Source organism: Pelodiscus sinensis, chromosome 2, assembly GCF_049634645.1.
Source record: "Pelodiscus sinensis isolate JC-2024 chromosome 2, ASM4963464v1, whole genome shotgun sequence".
Lineage (NCBI taxonomy): Eukaryota > Metazoa > Chordata > Testudines > Trionychidae > Pelodiscus > Pelodiscus sinensis.
Window position 1 is genome coordinate 170,149,142 of NC_134712.1, and position 16,800 is coordinate 170,165,941.

A 16,800-nucleotide genomic window follows, 5' to 3' on the forward strand; every position below is an offset into this window, starting at 1 on the left:
AAAGGTGGTGGCCATTTAGGAAATGTGTTGTAAAGATTGTCACTCACTCCATCTTTTGTTGGAGGACAGACACGCCAGAGCTCAGGGTGGATGATGTCAGGTATAACTCTGACATCTGCGTTTTTCTCTGCGTTTGTATATTTCTTAGATAAAAATAACATGATGTGCTCAGATCTTAGAATATTTCATTTCTTACCAGAACTTCCTTTTTGTAGGAAAAATAAAGCAAAAGGATTTACTAATTTGTGAAGCGTGTTCTATTTATGGAAGGCACTACTCCATTGTTTAAATACCCACTTCAAACACTTTACAGAGCAAACTATCTAGGGAATCATTTATCGAGGTATTTAGGAAATTTTAAGACCTATTGTATGAGCATACTACATCAAAAGGGCTCTTTTGAAACTGTTCAACGGGATAAATATATGCGCACACAGACACGCACGCACACATACTACAGTGTATATACACACTACTCTCTCTCTAGTTTGTTCTCTTCTGGTCTGCCCTGTAAAACATTTATTTAATCTTTGTATACCAACACTATGTAAAAGCTACTTTATAAATAACCATCGTCTGAAAAGTAAATATTGAGTTAGAGTGGAGGGCAGCAGGCTGAGGGATGGCAGCCTTTATTTTTATCAGCTTTATTTCCAAAATGGGGAAGAGGAGAATGATATGGATGAGGATCTCTTCAGATTAAGCAATGAACTTGCCTGCAGGTGCATTTGTCAGAGGTTGGAAATGGCTGTGCATCGTTTAGAAACAACCCAGCCCCTTGCCTGTCTGTGTCTGGTACAGAGCAGTGCGTATTGCAACTTGCCATGGCCAGTTTCACGTCGGAATGGGCCCCTCCAGTCATGAATAAATCCTACCCGGGGAAATGAAAAGGCCTTTCTTACGATTTCGGCGCAATTTAGATAAAGTAAAGCTGGGCCGGAAAGCCGCTGCAACACACGCAGGGACAGACTCGTGCTTTTGTCGCACACGGTCTGTCACACGCTAGTAAGCGACTATCCTTCCCAGCTGTGGCAAACGCAGTTCTGCCTAGGGACAAAGCCTGGCTTGGAAAGGGCTGCGGTCCCCTGCGATCCAGGCTCCCTGGGAGTCCTCCCAGCAGCGACTGCTCTGAACTGGGCGCGAGTGTGACCCGCGGCAGCCTGCCTGCTCCGCTCCTGCCTTCTTCCCTCTTGGCCGGAGCAAGGGGGAAGGCAGGGAGGGGAGTTTAAAGAGCTCCGCGCTCCCTCCTCCCCACCCTATCGCCAGGATCCGAGAGCCCTTGACGTGGCCCGGAGCCGATTGGCCAGCAGCCGATAGGATCTCTGCGGCCAGCAAATTAAGGCGGAGGAGCGTGCGCGGCTGATCGCAGTGGCCACCCTTCTGCCCTCTGAGCCACTCCGGCTCCCACCCGCAGCCCGAGCCAACGCGCCTCTCCCGCACGCAGCGAGCCTGCTAGCGCAGCGCCAGGGAGACGATGGGGACAGTTTAACCTAATCCTGTCCGGGGCCTTAGATCCCTCCCTGCAGGCATCGTGAGATCCTAATTATCCTCCATCCACACACAGTTGTGTGCCCCCGCAGGGTCTCCTTGCCTCCCCCGGGCCCGCAAGCTCGCCTAAATTCGCTTCCCAGTCAGAGTAGCTGGCTCTGTGCTCTCCTGCTTGGCGCTGCTGCTTAGCTTTGGTAGGACTTTTGTTGTTGTTGTGCTGGAAGCTGGGGATCCATTTAGGACCTTTGCTGGCTTGGTTTGTGGAGGATTTACTCTGTGACCATGGAGTACACAGCCTCCCCCAAACCGCAGCTCTCCTCCAGAGCCAACGCCTTCTCCATCGCGGCTCTCATGTCAAGTGGCAGCTCGAAAGAAAAGGAAAGTGCGGAGAGCACCATCAAACCTCTGGGTAAGTTGTGTGCTCGGGCTGTTCCCTTTCAGCCGCAGGACTGGGTCCCGTGTCCTTCCTGCACAGACAGATCGCCGGATCCAACACAGAAAGTAAGGAGCTAGAGAGGAGAAAAGGCAAAAATATCTGTTGGGAGAGAGGGGCGTTGAGTATCATTTCAGTCAGATTTCAGTTAGGGAGCAATCAGATGCAAAGCAATGAAAATAAAGGAAAATGTTTAAATTGCACATTGTTGTTGTGCGAAAGAAGCCAGGCTGAGTTTGGTCCGTGTTCCTGATTTCCCTTTTGTGTTATTTTTAGTCTGGTCAAAATAAATACTAAGGCATTGCAACATAGTCTATCTATTTTCCTATATTTTACATTGGTTCATTATGGCACTGCTTACTTTTCTAAGGTGAGGCTTTCCTTTAGCATAACGCGAAAAACCCGATACAATTAATAGAGACGCCGCTGAAAACTGAAGTTTGGAAGAGGTAATAGCTGCTGATAATAGTTACAAATAAAAGTAGCCATCCTGGGATCCAGTTTTAGTAAATTATAAAGCTAGATTGAATTATATACACATGCATGCATTTAATGGGATAACACGAGGAGTTTAAATACATATTTAACACCAGGAAGATAAATTTAAATTGATGTTTAATTGTGAGATTTTCTAGTTTCCAAAGACTGCTGACCAAATCAAAGAACAACGTTTGTTTCTTCTGTTTTAAGTCCTAATAACTATTTTCCTTACAGAAGGTAAAACCCTTATCACAAAGCCATCTTCTTTTTATTACCGCCGTCATTTTCAGTTGAAGTAGTTTAGAACATTATCCAGTAACCATTTTCTAAATTCCTCAACTTTAGTTACTTTTACTTTTAGTTATTTAACAACCGTTGCCATTTATAGAAAACATGACATTGTCATTGTTATTGCAGAAAGCAGATAAGTTTCTCCCCATTAATGAGAACAATGCACACATTATGTTACATTTTTAGTTTAAATTACCTGTACTTTAAAAAGTACAACAAGCAAAACCCGAAAACAACGATTACAATATTGTTTGCAGGTTAGCAAGCGCTAATAAAAATTATTTACACAGTTCTGAAGAGTTTTTTATTCTTTGATTAATCTCCGCGCCTTGTGAGAAAGAAAAATCAGATTTCTTATTTTTAGTACATAATCAGTTTGAATGGTAAGTCATTATGAGTTTTAGTAAATGAGTTCACTAAGTTATTTAAGCTCTATAGCGAATCTGATTGAAAGCGACCGAGTTGAACATCCAGTTTTATCACTCTATCCAGAAACTCGAAGCAAATTGCAGCAGCATCAACAACAAAAAAGATTTTTTCCTAAATTGTAGGGTATAGATTAGTAACATACAGCCAAAAATTTGAGGGATTCAGCATTGCCACGTCTAACAAAGTTATAAGTTGGCTCATCTGCAAATCTTTAGTGAATTTTAAATATTATTTTCGTTTTCTAATTTTTGGTTTATGATGTGATGTAGGCCGGATACGTTATAAAATGTATGCTTGACACAGAATCCCGTATTTATCTTCCCGTTTAACTTTAATGTATTCACTGCTTTTGCCATGTCTACTGGAAACACGTCTTCAAGTCATGTTCTACTTCTTTTGGTGTGCCAAAACATTCAAAAACCATCTAGTACGCCAAATATCCTAACTCTGTATTTGTACTTTTAAGTTTTGGGACAGAAATCGCTGTCTTGTGATTTTAAGGGCGTATTTGTTCAGTTGAGTCTGGAGATTCAAATAGTATGTCTATCATATTGCTGTATTTTTAGTAACAAGATCATATAAAATTAAACCAATACAGTGGAGTTCGTTAAATTTCTGACATAACATGGAAGCGATTATTTACTAATGTCTTTGAATTGGTTACGCTTCAGATGAAAATTACGTTAGTTTATAAAGCTTGTAGAGGTTTTAGTAGGAAAATAAATCTTAAGTGTTCGTACAGAAAATTATCCTAGAATAAACATTAGTTTCTGTATTACCTAAAATATTATCTCAAAATTCAGGGATGGGAAAAATATCCAAACGACGGATACAGATTATTTTTTAGAATTCCTGTAACTATACGTTCTAAACATCCTTTGTTTAACAATCATGTTTTCTCGACAATTTACAGACTGGTTTCAGAATGTGTTAGCTGTATTTTTCCTATTTCTTTTAGTGTAAGCGCAGACGTTTAAATTATTTAAGGTGAAGTGTTTGGTCAATCTTGTTAGGGTATCAGAAAAGCTGTAATTATAGCGGGGAGGGAGAGGTTAGCATGAATCTCGGTAAAGACTTCAAAATTCTCTCTTACTATGTTGCCTTCTATTTTCTATTTATATCCACGCCTCCCACAAAACACTTCCTACTCACAAAACATCTCCTGCATCACAGTCAAGTAGTTTCTTTTTAAGGGTTATGATAATAGAAACAATTAGAAAACTCTCCCGCATTCAATCCCATTGATTTGCGCAGTCTGCCCTTATCAAAACTGGAGCCGAATGCTCCTGTTTTAATGAGAATTAGTCATCTTGTGGTCAGTGGCAAAGTGACCTTTCCACTGAAATCCCCTATTAGAAGGAGATATTGGACAATCAGCTTCCCTGTGTGTCTGAAGGGCGCTCCGCGCCAGGCTCTCAGGTCACACTAGGGTAGAAAACCAGCGCAAATACGCAGTCAAGTCCCTTCGCTTGTCGATTATTTTCTTTTCAAGTTTTTAACTTATTCCGGTTCTGTTCATTCCTTCCAAAGACCCAGGCACCAAGACAGGATCCTTGGCTGGATGGACCCTTTGTCTGACCCCGTACGGCCACCCTTACGTGCTTCTGAACACTTAGTTATGGGAATGCTTTCTGGGCTCGGGAAGGTGGGACCTCACTGTATATAAATGATCCACATTCTTGAGATTCAGATGTGGGAAAGCCGGGTTTTCTCTCTTCCCATCCTTAGTCCGCTCGAGGGAGAAATTTCTCTCACTCTTGGAGCTGTAACTTCCCCAGAGTCCTGTTTTTGCCAATTCTGTCATTTGGGGGTGCGGGAATGCCCACGATGCTGAACGGGCTGCAGTTGGAAATTCTACCTCCGAAAGCATTTCCTGGCCAGTGCCTGCCTGGATAATATTGCCAGGGACCAAATATTGCTCCCCCTCCCCCGGGAAGCCAGCGTACCGGAGTCAGTATCCGGATGCCCAGTTTGGGACCCTCGACAATAGCAGTCCCTTTCAGAGGGACTCTGAGAATCAGGCCCACTCTCAAGTCAGACACCCCAAAATCTTTAATGACCTTTAAAAGTCTTTAAAAACACCGGGTAGTCCTGTGGCACCTTCCCCAGTCCTTGTTTGTAAAGTTACGGACTAACACGGCTACTGAGGCTTTGAAAAGCCTCCCCCTCCCCCCGCCCCCACAGTAGTTTAGCTTTAGACAGGAGCCAGCTGAACTCCTGGTTCCCGGCGGAGGCTCCGAATCTAGACGCCTGAGCTGTCAAAGCCCTGTTCGCTTATCCGCCCGATCGCGCTTCCTCTCCGCTTCCAGAGCAGTTCGTGGAGAAATCCTCCTGCGCCCAGCCCCTGACCGACTTGGCCAGCCTGGATCCGCACGGCGAGTTCAGCCCCAGCCCTTCTGCCCTCTGCACCGAGCCCCTCATCCCCACCACCCCCATCATCCCGAGTGAGGAAATGGCCAAGATCTCCTGCAGCCTGGAGACCAAGGAGCTGTGGGACAAGTTCCACGAGCTGGGCACCGAGATGATCATTACCAAGTCTGGCAGGTAAGGCGGGGGAGCAGCGCGCGGGGGTGGGGAGGCTGGGTCAGGGGAGAAAACCCGTCCCGTTTGCTACGCTGCCCCGGCCTGTTAGCAGGGCCTTGGAAAGAAGTCCCCAGGGCGGTTAAATGCAACGTGCGGCCAGCAGGAGTGGGAGGGACGCATCCGGCAAAACGGGGCGGAGGCCCAGGCTAGGCGAGGCTGGCTCAGTGCGTGGCAAGGTGTCCGGGCTCCCCGGGATGGGAGCAGGCCATGTGCGCGGAAAGGCCTTGGGACCCGCTCGGGCTCCCATTCAGCGCGAGCGTCAGGCCTTAAGCACGGGAGGGGGCACCGCCTTTGCCAAACACAATCTTTTTCTTGTCCTGGCCTGGGACTGGGCTAGGAAGAGAGGCCCCCCCCAGCCCGCTGGACGGATCTCGAACCCCTGGCCTCATACGCAGGGTCACCCTCCCAAATGGCTCCATCCAGTGCTAAAATACTATTTTACATGTTTTTAGAAGGACAAGTTTGATCCCGAATTCCTTCCTAAAGAAACTTAAAAAAAATCCCATTTATTGTACTTCTTTGCCCTGGGATTACTATAGAGTCCCTTAGCGCCCCCTGCAGGCCGGTCGCCAACACTATCCCTCTGATGCTGAGAGAGAAAGGTTCAGCTGATTCTGTGTCATTAGCTGGGAGGAGGAAACTCCTGGTAATCCACTGACTGATCAACAGTAGGCTCTGGTGTTACCAGATTGTGGTGAGGGTGCTTCAAGTCAGCCTACCTAATGCTCCTGGGAAGAGCGGTAGCTGTTGGAAAGGGGACATCATTCAGTTTCCTCCCACCCACTAGTCCCCTTAGCTCTTGTACAGGAGATTCCCTCCTTTAGCTTTGGAGAGGCACGATCCCCAGGCCATCAGGACTGAGCACTTGTTGGTTCTGACTTTTCGTGTAGAGGTTGTGGGCAAACACTGGCAGGGATAGATAGGCTCAAAAACACTGGGAAAGTTGCAACAAATTAGATCCTAATGGGCTATTTGTAAATGCAGGAATTTCAGATGCATTTGGATTATTGTGGAAACCTTAAAATCCTGAGCTTTCAGTGTCCCTTTTGCAGATTTGAGGAAGAGGATTCCCATGTTGCTTTGTCTCCTTTCCTTTATAGTTTAGGAAGTAAACTGAAGGTCAGAGTCAGCCCCATCAAAGGCTTCTAATGATTTCAATAGAGGTCCCACTGATTGAGAGGACATCTCTCTGCTTGGGAAAGTGTCTCCAGACTATGCACATCATATAGACTATTCTCTGGTTGTGCTGATCCTGGCTCCATTGAAATTAATTGCATGACTTCCCTCTGAATCAGTGGGTAAATTCAACCCCTTTGTTAACAGTTGGGCAGGATCTGGTGCAAAAGACACTGAAGTAACAAGAGATAAGCCATAATGACAAATTTCAGTGAAAGCAGAATTGGGCCCTTAATTTATTGTGAACCATAGCAACATTAGAAAGATAATATATGGGAATGTAGCGTTGTGATATTACAATGTTTTGAAAAATTGTTACTTTGTGTTATAACCTCTTAGTTGCATATTTGTGATTACATACACAGAGTCCCAGAGACATAAATCATAATTTAAATTTGACAAATATTTTCTTTATATTTTCGCAAATGCACAACTCCCCCATATGTAGTTATGCATGAATGTGAAGGTATGTTGGCATTTAGGTCAGTCAAAACAGCTTTGTTTGGTAACTCGCAAGTCACTCGGTAGTGGTCAATTTCCTGGTTATGATTTTCATAATATTCAGCAGCAAAGCATGTTTTGTGTTGCAACATGAGGTGTAACATTTGCAACTGGAAATGTGCATTTTCATTCATTAAATAATTTAAAATGTCATTTTTGGCATATATTGGAGCATTTAGTCTTAAAATTCATTTTGCACCAGAGTTCTTTTAAGTAAAGCTAATTTGATAGAATACTTCTGAATAATATTAACAGAGTAAAAGAAAGTAAATTCAGCATTTGCAGAATGAAATAGTATTTTCCCAGCTCCAATATATATGTATATTTATGAAAAATTACACTGTGTGTTTATAGGAATGACATGCTGAAATTAGAATAATTATACTTTAACTTCCAGGCAGGAAATATCTATCCTATGGAAATTTATATTTCCTACTATTTCAAATAATTACTCTAATTTCAGAGTATCAGTTCTATGTGTATTTAATAGGGGTACAGATGGCTTAAATGCTCACCAAATGGAAATAACTATATAAATATTTTGAAATTTATATTTCTTCCTGGTGGCTTGAATGTATTTTTTAAGATAGAGCAACATTTCAAAGGCCCCTTTTTCTGCTGCCCCTTCATATCTTTATTTTCTAATTTGTCTCTATTTCAGGAGAATGTTTCCTACTATTAGGGTTTCCTTTTCGGGAGTAGATCCTGAGGCCAAGTACATAGTGCTAATGGATATCGTTCCAGTGGACAATAAGAGATATAGATATGCTTACCACAGATCCTCCTGGTTGGTAGCTGGAAAAGCTGACCCTCCACTCCCTGCAAGGTTTGTTCATTTTATAGCTCATCTCTTTTAAAAAATGTTGAAAAAGGGATTTCAAATGGTCTTTCAAAGCTGTTTGCAAACTGTGCTCCAAAAGCCTAAGTCTGTGCCCGCTGGAACGGATGGCAAAGCTCCCATTAATTTCAGTGCTGCACTATCAGGTCTTGTATCCATACATGAGCCAAATTTTTGACTTGCAATAAATTCCAAAGGCAAGCTGGACTTGGCCTGAGGATGAGTTACAGAAACGTGGTTCTGACGATCAAAAGAGAAGGAACCTTTTAAAAATACATTTATTTTCCTCTTATTATGACATATTTCCTTTTGGCCTCCTTTTTAAAGCAAGCCAGGCCCCTTGTGCTGTATGCCAGTAGAAATATTAAATTACAGGTTTGATACTACTTAAAGTAGAAATGCCAGATTATTTTCTAACCAATGACCAATATTCCTAACTGATGAGTTTACTACTATATTGTACTCTATCTCTTACATCACCTACTATGCATGTATCAAATACACACACTTGCAAGTCATTTTTTAAAGGAAATTTAGGATTTCTGAAACCTCAGAATAAGAAAGTTAAACAAGTTGACCCCCTTTCCACAATGGACAAACCAGACAATTCACTCCTAAAATGATTGCCTTTACTGCAAAGGCTATGACCTGGTTATGAACTCATTGTGAAACATGTGCAGGCAGGTACCATAGCTTCAGTCTAGAGCTATCTAGACTTCAGTATGTAGGTCCCAATATATCAAAGTATATAAGCATGTGCTTAACTCTGGCCCTATTCAGCACAGCACATAAGCACATACTTAAGTCCCATCAATTTTAACAGGACTTAAGCGGATGCCTAGGTGATTTTCTGATTTGGAGCGTTTAGCTGCCATCACATTTTGGGCTGCAACTCAGACCAGTAAGAGGTCGTATAATTGATTATCTTGTAATCCCGAGTGTCTTAAAATGTGCTGCTTCCTGTTTGGACATCCTCAGCCAGCAAAGAAGTATGCACGAATACAGGCAGCCCCCAACTTGCAACATGATTGGTTCCTGGGGAAGCATTGCAAGTCGGGGGCATCATAACTTGAACCGTCATTTATGATAGGTGCCATGTGCGGTTGTAAATGCGGGCTGAGGACGTAAGTCGGGGATTTTCAGCCCCTTCTGCAGTTATAAAAATTGTTGTAAGTGTTGGGGGTTGGAACTCGAGTGGCTGCATGTCGGGGGTTTCCTGTAACTGTTTGTTAGAAGCAGCCCTGGTTCAGCAATACTGACCCAGTAACCTGCTTGTTACACCACAGCCACTTTCAGATCTCCACCGGTCTTGGTTACCTCTGAGGCTTTATTTATACTAAACAGAAGATTGCTGCTGCCATGATCGAGCTTCCGGAGTTCGATTTAGTGAGTCTAGTTAAGACTTGCTAAATCAAACTCAGAGGGCACCCCTTCCAGCAGTCAGTACTTCTGGTTTTATGAGGAGCAAGGGAAGCCCATGGGAACATTTGCTCTCTTCTGCCTCCTGCTGTAGGGATGCTGCCAAGGCTCAAAGCAGCTGCAGGGACCATGTGCTGCTCTGAATATTGGGAGCCTGGGGGATGGTGGGAGAGGTACTTTGAGCACTGCCTGACCTGCAAACAGGCAGCTCCCACTCACTGGTTTCTGCTGCTCTGAGTGGTATGTGGGCAAAAGGCAGGCAAGGAGCTTGGCTGAGGCTCCCACTGGACTGCAGGCCAGATCCAGTGGTTTGTCAGGCCAAATCTGGCCCACAGGCCGTATTTTGCCGCCCCTGAGCTGGACTGTCTTAAACATACTCTAGTAACATTAGACAGAGGGAATTAATGACCAGTATGTTGTTATTTTCAAATGATACCCTACAAGGTATATTTTGTATATACAAAATTGCAGCTACATGTAGGGTTTGCATACAGGGTGCTTAGGGTCACTTCCCCAATCCCACACTGAAAACCATGCCAATGGACTTCTGTGTCCGGAAGTAACATCTCTGAAGTTAATGGGCTTCTGCATGGCAATTGGAACCCACCTGCGGAGTTCTTGGATGCTCTATAGAAAGGCACATTAGAAACCACCTAAGATAGGTAGAAAAAATGGAAGCATTTTCTTATGTGCAAATATGGTTCCAAATCCTACTTGCTTTGCAAGTAGTCCTACAGAACTCATGAAGTCTCACTGCTGATCTCTGGTAGGGCAGAGCGGGTTTGGTATCAGTGAAAAAATGACTATGCGCAGCTCACAAAGGTGTGTCAGATTCAGCCAGTTAGAAGTTGTGTTTGTTTTCAGGGAAAACAGTAATTTACTTACTATTGTTATTTAATTTGTATGTGATAGCAGGATCCCATTGTGTTGGGTGCTATAAAATCATAGGCCAAAAATATGATTCCTGCCCTCAAAATAACATCAATTATAATAATTAAGAAAAGTACACAAATGGCCTTAGGACAGGGTTCTTGGGTTCTTATTTGTCTGTGAAGCATCCAGTGTATTTTAAATCCCTTGAGGTATGCTAATAATTTATGTGTATTTTGTAGGTAGCTAATATATAGTATCAATACAAAAATCAGAATAATATATCATATGAATGTGAAGAGCCTAATCATGTGCCAATTGAACTCATACTGACTTTTTAGAACCAGAGTCAAGCCCTGTATGATTTTATTATTTAAAGTTTGTATTGTGGTAGCGTGTAGAGGTCCCAATCTGTACAAACATGGTAAATGCAGAGGTGAAAGTAAGTAGGTGTGCTCCAGTGCTGAGCTCTGGCAAGAGCTGGCTGAGCTGTGGCAAAAGCCAGCAGGGTGCTATTTAAAGAGCTGTCGGGGACCCCAGTTGCAATAGGACAGTACCTGTAAAACATTTTAAGAAATGTTAAGAAATTCACTGCTGGGTAAATGACTATCCTTTCTTCATTTTCACCGTGTTTAGGCAAAAAAAAAAATTGTAAACCATAGCTACATGTTGTTCTTTTATCCCTTTTATTAATATTATAATTTCAATTTTACAAGTATTATTATAATGTTCAGTTTTGTTTCTTATTGAAAAAATACCATCTTTCTTGTGGGAGAGGAAAGATAACAGCTGTAAGGATGCCAAAATTTGGGGAGCTCGGTGTTTTTGGGGAGCTTGATGTTATCAGCCGTTGATAGTTTTTTAGTGTAAATGCTAATTTTTTTTCAAATAAGGTTTTTTAAAATGTATTGCTGCAAGTAAATAATTGATAATTGTTGTTCTTTTAAAGTGTTTATCAGTCTTTATCTTTTTGATTTCATGGACCGTTCTCTTTGCTGTCTTAACCCTGAATAATCTGACTCCAGTGTTATAAGATAAAAATGGCTGATTCCCCTGGATAACTTTTGAGATGCTATCGGGTTTTGCAGAATTCTGTAGGATTTCTTGGTAACTGTATGCAAACTTTACACAACAATTTGTAGTTATGTAATGGGAATTCCCTCACCTTGTGTAGGTTTGTCATAAATCTCAGCTACTGGAACCACAGGCAAACAAATAACCCATTATTTTTTTAAAAAAAAATTGTGTGTCCAGTGCACATGATATACAATTATTTTTAAAACCAAGATTTCAGTACTGTATTTCTGCCAAATTAGGACCTGGTCCTGCTCAAATTGAAATTGAAGGTACAACTCCTATTGACAATCTGGAGTTCAGTTCTGCTCCCAGTATCAGGAGTCATGGTTATGTTTTCATCTAATTATTTCTAAGATCCTAAGCCTACAAACACACCTGGGTTTTAACTTTAGTAATATGAGACATATAATTGGGCTACTCCATGTGCTTAAGTGTTTGCAGGATCAGACAGAACCTATGGCATTAAGATGTTGATCCCTCAAAGATATATGTACACGCATAACTTTACCAGCATGAATAGTCTCAGTTGATGTCAATGAGATTATTCACGGGAGTAGAGTTATGCACCTGTGTGAGTCACTTCAGGACTAGGGCCTTAAGGCTTTTCTTTATTTTACTATAAAAATAACTTTCAACCCTGAAACAACAACTGTGCTTGAAATTACTAAGTACTATATGATGCCACTTAGAAGATTATGCCTGCATGGATTTTCACTACAAATAACAATTATATCCTTTTTTTCCTGCTGTCAACATTTAAATCAAGTTTATGTTATTACAACCTCTTGAATAAAAAAAAACATTTTCAGAAAATCCTTGTAAAACCTTTAAAATGCTTCCAGGTCCAGGATAGAATTCCTGAATAGTGTTCTTTCTTTCTTTCTTTCTTTCTTTCTTTCTTTCTTTCTTTCTTTCTTTCTTTCTTTCTTTCTTTCTTTCTTTCTTTCTTTCTTTCTTTCTTTCTTTCTTTCTTTCTTTCTTTCTTTCTTTCTTTCTTTCTTTCTTTCTTTCTTTCTTTCTTTCTTTCTTCAAAGAATGTTTGAAAGAAGTCTTAAAGTTTTTGCATGTACCTTTATACTGTACCCTCCCTCTTTCCTCTCTGTTTGTATTAATAAATGTTTTTTCTAGTTGTCTTGGCTAGTCTAACTAACCCATAATGGTCTGGAGATTGAATTTGTAATATATATGCCTTTGTAGCAGATAATAGCAAAAAAACTTTTTAAATTACATTTTCAACTTGCAATTTGAGCGTTATTCTGCCAACTTTCTGTCTGTACAAAGTACAAGTTAAATCAATTGAAAGTCACATGCATTGTGGGCTTCCAGCATCAGGCCCCATATTAACAAACTGAACAAAAGGAAAATGTAATGAAAGCTAAATACGCTAAAAGGAACCTAAAGTAGTCCATTTAAACTGTTAGTACTATTGCAAGTAACTTAAAATAACATACAATAAATAATACAAATGTGTAAAGAGAAAATTACCTTGGGACTCACCCGTGAATTAAAATTCAAAAAAGTGTTTGAGATCTATGGTGCCACAGCCACAATCTCTGACGATAAATCCCCATGGTCAACAATGCACATTAATATGTACAAGCAACCATGGGCAGAGGACGGGGGATGAGCTCTCTCCATGGCTTTCCCATCAGAGTCAATGTTAGTATCTTGATTTTAATAAACCTTTTGATATGGTCTCACATGGCTTTTCCATAAACAAACTAGGGAAATACAACCTGGGAAGAATTGCTCTAAATTGGGTGAAAAACTGATAGTATAATGATCCCAGAAAGTAGTTATCGATGGTTCATATCATACTGGAAGGATATAACAAGTGGGGTCCTGAAGGGATCATTTCTGGGTCTTGTTTCTGGTCTTCATCAATGATTTAGATAATGGCATAGAGAGTAAATACACTTATAAAGATTGCAGATGATACCAAACTGGGAGAGGCTGCAAATGCTTTGAAAGGTAGGATGAAAATTCAAAATGATCTGGACCAACTGGAGAAATGGTCTAAGTAAACAAAATTAAATTTAATAAGGACAAAGCACTCCACTTAGGGTGTGTCTAGACTACCTAGTTTTGTCGACAAAAGTGGACTTTTGTCGACAAAACTATACCAGCGTCTACACTACCGCTGAGTTCTGTCGACATAACGTCGACAGAACTCAGCAGTTTTGTCAACGCTGGTAAACCTCATTTTATGAGGCATAACACCTTCTGTCGACAGAACTCTGTCGACAGAAGGTGTTATTGCCTGTAACATTGCGTCCAGACTACGGAGTTCTGTCGACAAAGCAGCTTGCTTTGTCGACAGAACTCAATGTGTCTGGACGCTCTTTGTCGATGGAAGTTTTGTCGACAGTATCTGTCGACAAAACTTCCGTCGACAAAACGCGGTAGTCTAGACGTACCCTTAGAGAGGAACAATCAGTTTCACACATACAGAATGGGAAATGACTGCCTAGGAAGTAATTCTGCAGAAAGGGACCTAAAGGCCATAGTGGACTACAAGCCAACTATGAGTCAACAGTGTAACACTCTCTTGCAAAAAAAAAAAAAAAAGTGTCCGTTCTGGGATGTATCAACAGGAGTGTCATAAGCAAGAGATGACAAGTAATTCTTCTGATGCACTCTGTGCTGATTATGCCTCTACTGGCACCACATTTTAGGAAAGATGTGGACAAATTAGAAATAATCTAGAAATGAGCAAAACAAATTATTAAAGGTCTAGAGACCATTACCTATGAGCAGGGCTCGACGATCACGGCAAAAACCACTCACCAGCCCCGCACCATGCATGCTGAGGTGAACGGGGCGACCGCCTGAAATCTGCTCACCACAGGCAAGTAGATAAGCGTATTTGTCAAGCCCTGCCTATGAGGAAAGATTGAAAAAATAGGGTTTGTTTAATCTGCATAAGAGAATACCAGAGGGGACATGATAACCATTTTCAAGTACATAAAAAGGATGTTACAAGCAGGAGGGAGAAAAGAAGTTCTTCTTAATCTCTGGAGATAGGATAAGCAAAAAATTTAGATTTCAGCAAGGGAGGTTTAGGTTGGCCATAAGGAAAAGCTTCGTAACTGTCAGAGTGGTAAAGCACTGGAATAAATTGTTTAGGGAGGTTGTAGAATCTCCATCATTGATGATTAAGAGCAAGTTAGACAAATACTTGTCAGGAATGATCTAGATCTGGGGTGAGCACTAATTTTTGATGGAGGGGCACTCCAAGAATTTGGGAAGTGGTCAAGGGCCATACTCTTCCATATTAATGGAGGAGGTGAGGGGTTTGGGATGGAGGTTCAATGCAAAAGGGAGCTTGCAGTAAGGGATTGGGGGTGCAGGAGAGGATGTGGGGATCTGGGAGGGAGTTTGGGTGAAGGAGGCAGTTGTGACCTGGGTTAGGAGACTAGGGAGCTGGGGTTTGGGTTGTAACTTTGGGCAAGAAGGGATTGTGAACTGGGGCAGGGAACTGGGATGCAGGATCTGGGAGGAGATATGGGGGCAGGGAGGGGGCAGAGGGTTTGGGTTATATTGGGTAGGAGGAGCTAAGGGTTGGGGTGCCAGAAGCAGGCTCTGGCTGGTAGACTTTACCTGCTTGACTCCCAGTCAGCAGCCTTCTCAAGCAAACTTCCTTCCTGCCTCGCCCCTGTACTGGCCTGCAGGGGCCATGTGGTTTTTGAACAGCTATGAGTGTGAGGAGAGGGAGGGAGGGATGGAGGAAGGAAAGGTGCTTTGCAAACTGCCTGTTGACAACAGGCAGCTCCCATTGGCTGGTTTCTGGCCAATGGGATTGTACTGGGGGTCAGAGCAATGTCGATCGCCTCCCACCCCTCCCTGGGGCTCAAACTGAGCCCCGCAACAGCCACTTTTCTCAGCAATGTGTGGGGGGCAGGCAGGGAATCTGCAAACCCATTGCAGAGTCAAACCCGTTGCGTCTGTGGGCTGCATCTAGTGGCTTTGTGGGCCAGATTTGGCCCGCAGAGGGTATTTTGCCCAGACCTGATCTAGATGATACTTAGTCCTGCCATGAATTCAGGGGACTCGACTAAATGATCTCTCAAGGTCTCTTCCAGTCTAATGAATCTAGTCAATGAATGTATAGCCCCTCCCCCCCATTGTTGTGGTGAGAGTTAGCAGTTGGCATTTGGTTTAAGGTAACTGTGCACAGGAGATAAACACAAAATGGTCCCTATCCCAGGACCACTGATGGAGGGATGGGAGGTGGCGAAGGGGCCAGTTGCACCCAGTGATTCAAAGGGGCCCAGAGCTCCTGGCCGCCGCTGCTGATACTGTGACAACGGCAATGGCTGGGCGCTCCGGGAACCTTTGAACTTCCACCAGAGTGCCACTCCACATTGCTTTGAGTGCCACGGTCTGGGCAGTGCTAAGGGGTAACTGTCCTCGGCCCTGCCCCATCTAGGGGTGCAAAGCCGGGCCCCTTTCACACCTTGCCCCAAGGCCCATAATGGCTGTTGGACCTGCTGCTCTACCCAGTCTCCAAACATACACCTGAAACAGTTTAGCTCTTTGGTCCTAGATAGTCATATCTTGGTAAGACTGAGTCTCTTTGATAATGGTGATCTAGTGCAGGTGAAAGTAATTACCAAGCTTAATATTAATAATAAGAAACAATACAGCTCCTCTGGATTCTCTGACTAGTTCTCTAACTGCAGTATGCCTTTTTCTTTGAGCTGGAGTCATTGTTATTTTGAGCGCTTATTAATACAGCTGCCAGAAGACATAATTAATTTTTCATTTGGAAGAAATACATCAAAGTGAAATAATGACTCAATTTTAAATTATTTTTATTTGTTACTTAGATTAAATTAGAATCATAGAATCATAGAATCATAGGACTGGAAGGGACTTCGAGAGATCATCGAGTCCAGCCCCCCACCCTCAAGGCAGGACCAAGCTCCGTCTACACCATCCCTGACAGATGTCTATCTAACCTGTTCTTAAATATCTCCAGAGAGGGAGATTCTACCACCTCCCTTGGCAATTTATTCCAATATTTGACCACCCTGACAGTTAGGAATCTTTTCCTAATGTCCAATCTAAACCTCCCTTGCTGCACTTTAAGCCCATTACTCCTTGTCCTGTCCTCAGAAACCAAGAGGAACAAATTTTCTCCTTCCTCCTTGTGACACCCTTTTAGATATTTGAAAACCGCTATCATGTCCCCCCTTAATCTTCTTTTTTCCAA

General features: G+C 42.5%; 1 protein-coding gene across 1 annotated transcript in view; it reads left to right on the plus strand.

Annotated features, from left to right (window-relative positions):
- Positions 1 to 1,283: 1,283 nt before the first annotated feature.
- Positions 1,284 to 16,800, plus strand: part of TBX20 (T-box transcription factor 20) — a 58,055-nt gene continuing 42,538 nt past the window's right edge. The window contains exons 1-3 of the mRNA XM_006124054.4: positions 1,284 to 1,897; positions 5,431 to 5,665; positions 8,043 to 8,207. Coding sequence (XP_006124116.1) covers positions 1,771 to 1,897; positions 5,431 to 5,665; positions 8,043 to 8,207 — 527 coding nt within the window. The 5' untranslated portion in view covers positions 1,284 to 1,770. The remainder of the gene's footprint in view (positions 1,898 to 5,430; positions 5,666 to 8,042; positions 8,208 to 16,800) is intronic.